The sequence below is a fragment of the Fulmarus glacialis genome, unplaced genomic scaffold (genome assembly GCF_000690835.1).
Source record: "Fulmarus glacialis isolate BGI_N327 unplaced genomic scaffold, ASM69083v1 scaffold39249, whole genome shotgun sequence".
Classification (NCBI taxonomy): Eukaryota; Metazoa; Chordata; class Aves; order Procellariiformes; family Procellariidae; genus Fulmarus; species Fulmarus glacialis.
Genome location: NW_009233277.1, coordinates 1 through 2,024, shown reverse-complemented (window position 1 = coordinate 2,024; position 2,024 = coordinate 1). Strand labels below are relative to the sequence as shown.

The 2,024-nt window shown below is 47.0% G+C and overlaps 1 protein-coding gene across 1 annotated transcript; it reads right to left on the bottom strand.

Annotated features, from left to right (window-relative positions):
• Positions 1–1,258: 1,258 nt before the first annotated feature.
• On the bottom strand, positions 1,259–2,020 carry SLC18A3 (solute carrier family 18 (vesicular acetylcholine transporter), member 3; the record flags this gene model as incomplete). The annotated part of the gene is made up of 1 exon (XM_009585270.1): positions 1,259–2,020. A coding segment is annotated over one exon (762 nt), but the record flags the coding sequence as incomplete, so codon positions are not given.
• Between the last annotated feature and the right edge of the window lie 4 nt (positions 2,021–2,024).

The following is a 2,024-nucleotide window of genomic DNA, read 5'->3' as shown; positions in this document are numbered from 1 at the left end:
TTTTTTTTTTCCCCTCTTGAGATTGTAAGTCATTTATTTTGTTTCTTAATGAGCTAGGAATTTAAATAAACGATTTTATTTTATATCAAGATAAATTTACAGGGCAAAATATGCACTCTGGTTCCATTCTGGTTGGATCGAAGGTTTCGGCTTTTTGCAAAGGTTTGAATGAAGCACTTCACCCATCTTTTGTTTTGTTTAATCCCTGTCGGCTACATTGAGGCGGGCACGTTGCAATTGGGGCAGCATTCAGCACCAAGAAAGGTGTTTTCGTGTTGTGTTTCTAACTGCTGGAAACGTAATTTTTGGAATATTCGAAAATTGAAACTCATAATTGTGAGCATTAAAATTAAATTCACATGAGAATACGAGGAGCTGTTTTTATGCAATCAATAGCATGTTTGCAGCGCAATGTCGTTTGCTCGGATCTGTTAACATATGTTTTGAAGAATGAATGGGAACATTTTGTACCGGGGTTTTCTCCTGGGCGATTTTGGTAACCGATGAGGTTTGTGGTATGAGGAATTGTTACCGTAGGGGTTACACTGAGCACTAACCAGCTCCCTCCCTCAAGCAGCCCTCAACAATGAAACAAAGACAATCGATCCCCTTCAATTCCGTTTATTCAGATCGTATTGTTCTTGTAGTTTGGACTTCAACATAATACAGCATATTGCACTTACCAGAGAGCAGCACAAGAGAGAAAAAAAAGTACAATACTTCAGTTTATTCCCAAGGAAGAATAAGATGTTGTGATAGTTGCTCTTCTTAAATATATGAAACCAACTGAAAATCTAAGTATATGTACACAAGATTTACTAAGTCCCTGAATATGCCATTTGAAATTTTACACAGACTTTTTTGCTTTTCTTATATTTTTTACAGAGATATACAGTATGTCACGCAGTTTCAGCTTGAGAAAACTTTGCACAATTATACCCCAGCTACAAGGCTGGGTTTTTTGTTTTGTTTTGTTGTTGGTGGTTTTTTTTTAATACCCCTCCTCAGATTTATGCCAATGATTATTTTCTTCAGAATTGTTCCCCCATTCCCCACCCGCTCCACCTTGCCAGAATGCTGAACGAAATATTGATTAAAAATAAGTCTATAAGAAGAAAGCCATTACATCATGACAAAGGTTAAACTGTATATATTGCACATCGGTACAGAAACATAACGCAATAACATTTTCATCCCCCCCTTTCCCTCTCTCCCACACGCTCCTCCTTGCTCCTGGGGCTGGGCTGCGTGGGGGAACCTAACTGTACTCATAGTCTGACGAGTCCTCCTCAGACACCCCTGTCAGGTCTCTGCGGTAGGAGTCCATACCGTTCTCCTCCGTCTCGCCTGCTGGCCGGTGGCTTTTGCCTATGCCTTTGCGTTCCTCCATTTTGATGGTGTCGTAGAGTCCCTTAGGTCCTTCTTCAAGGAGGATGTTCGTCTCCGAGTGAGAGGGTTTCATTTGGCAGACGTTTTTGAGGAACAGGAGGACAGGGGCGTAAAGCACGTTGGCGAGCCCCATGCCCAGGTTGAGCTGTGCAAAGCCCATGGTGTGCACAATCTGGCCGGCCACGATGGGTCCCAGGGCGTACGCCACAGAGTAGGAGATATCTGCGATAGCGTAGACGCTGCCGTAGACAGAGACGTGTCGCACGTCCACCAGGAAGGCTAGCGTGGGCAGCAGGGCCGTGTCCACCAGGGCGATGCCAAAGCAGATGCCGCAGAGGGGAACGATGACCTGCCCGAAATTCCTGCAGGCTGGCACCAGGCAGGAGCTGGCGCCGATAATGGCCATGCCCAGGGCCCCGTAAAACCACTGGAGGTGAGGGTACGCGGCGGCCAGCCGGACGGTGACGTAGACGCCCAGCACGTGGGGGAAGAAGGCGGGCAGCCAGGTGAGGCCCACTTCCCACTCGCTGGCCCCCATGGACTCCTTCATCCAGTTGGCGATGGTGGGCTCCAGGAAGGCCAGAGGGATGTTGCAGGTGGCCAGGGCCCCTGCCACCACAGCGATGTAGGGGTCG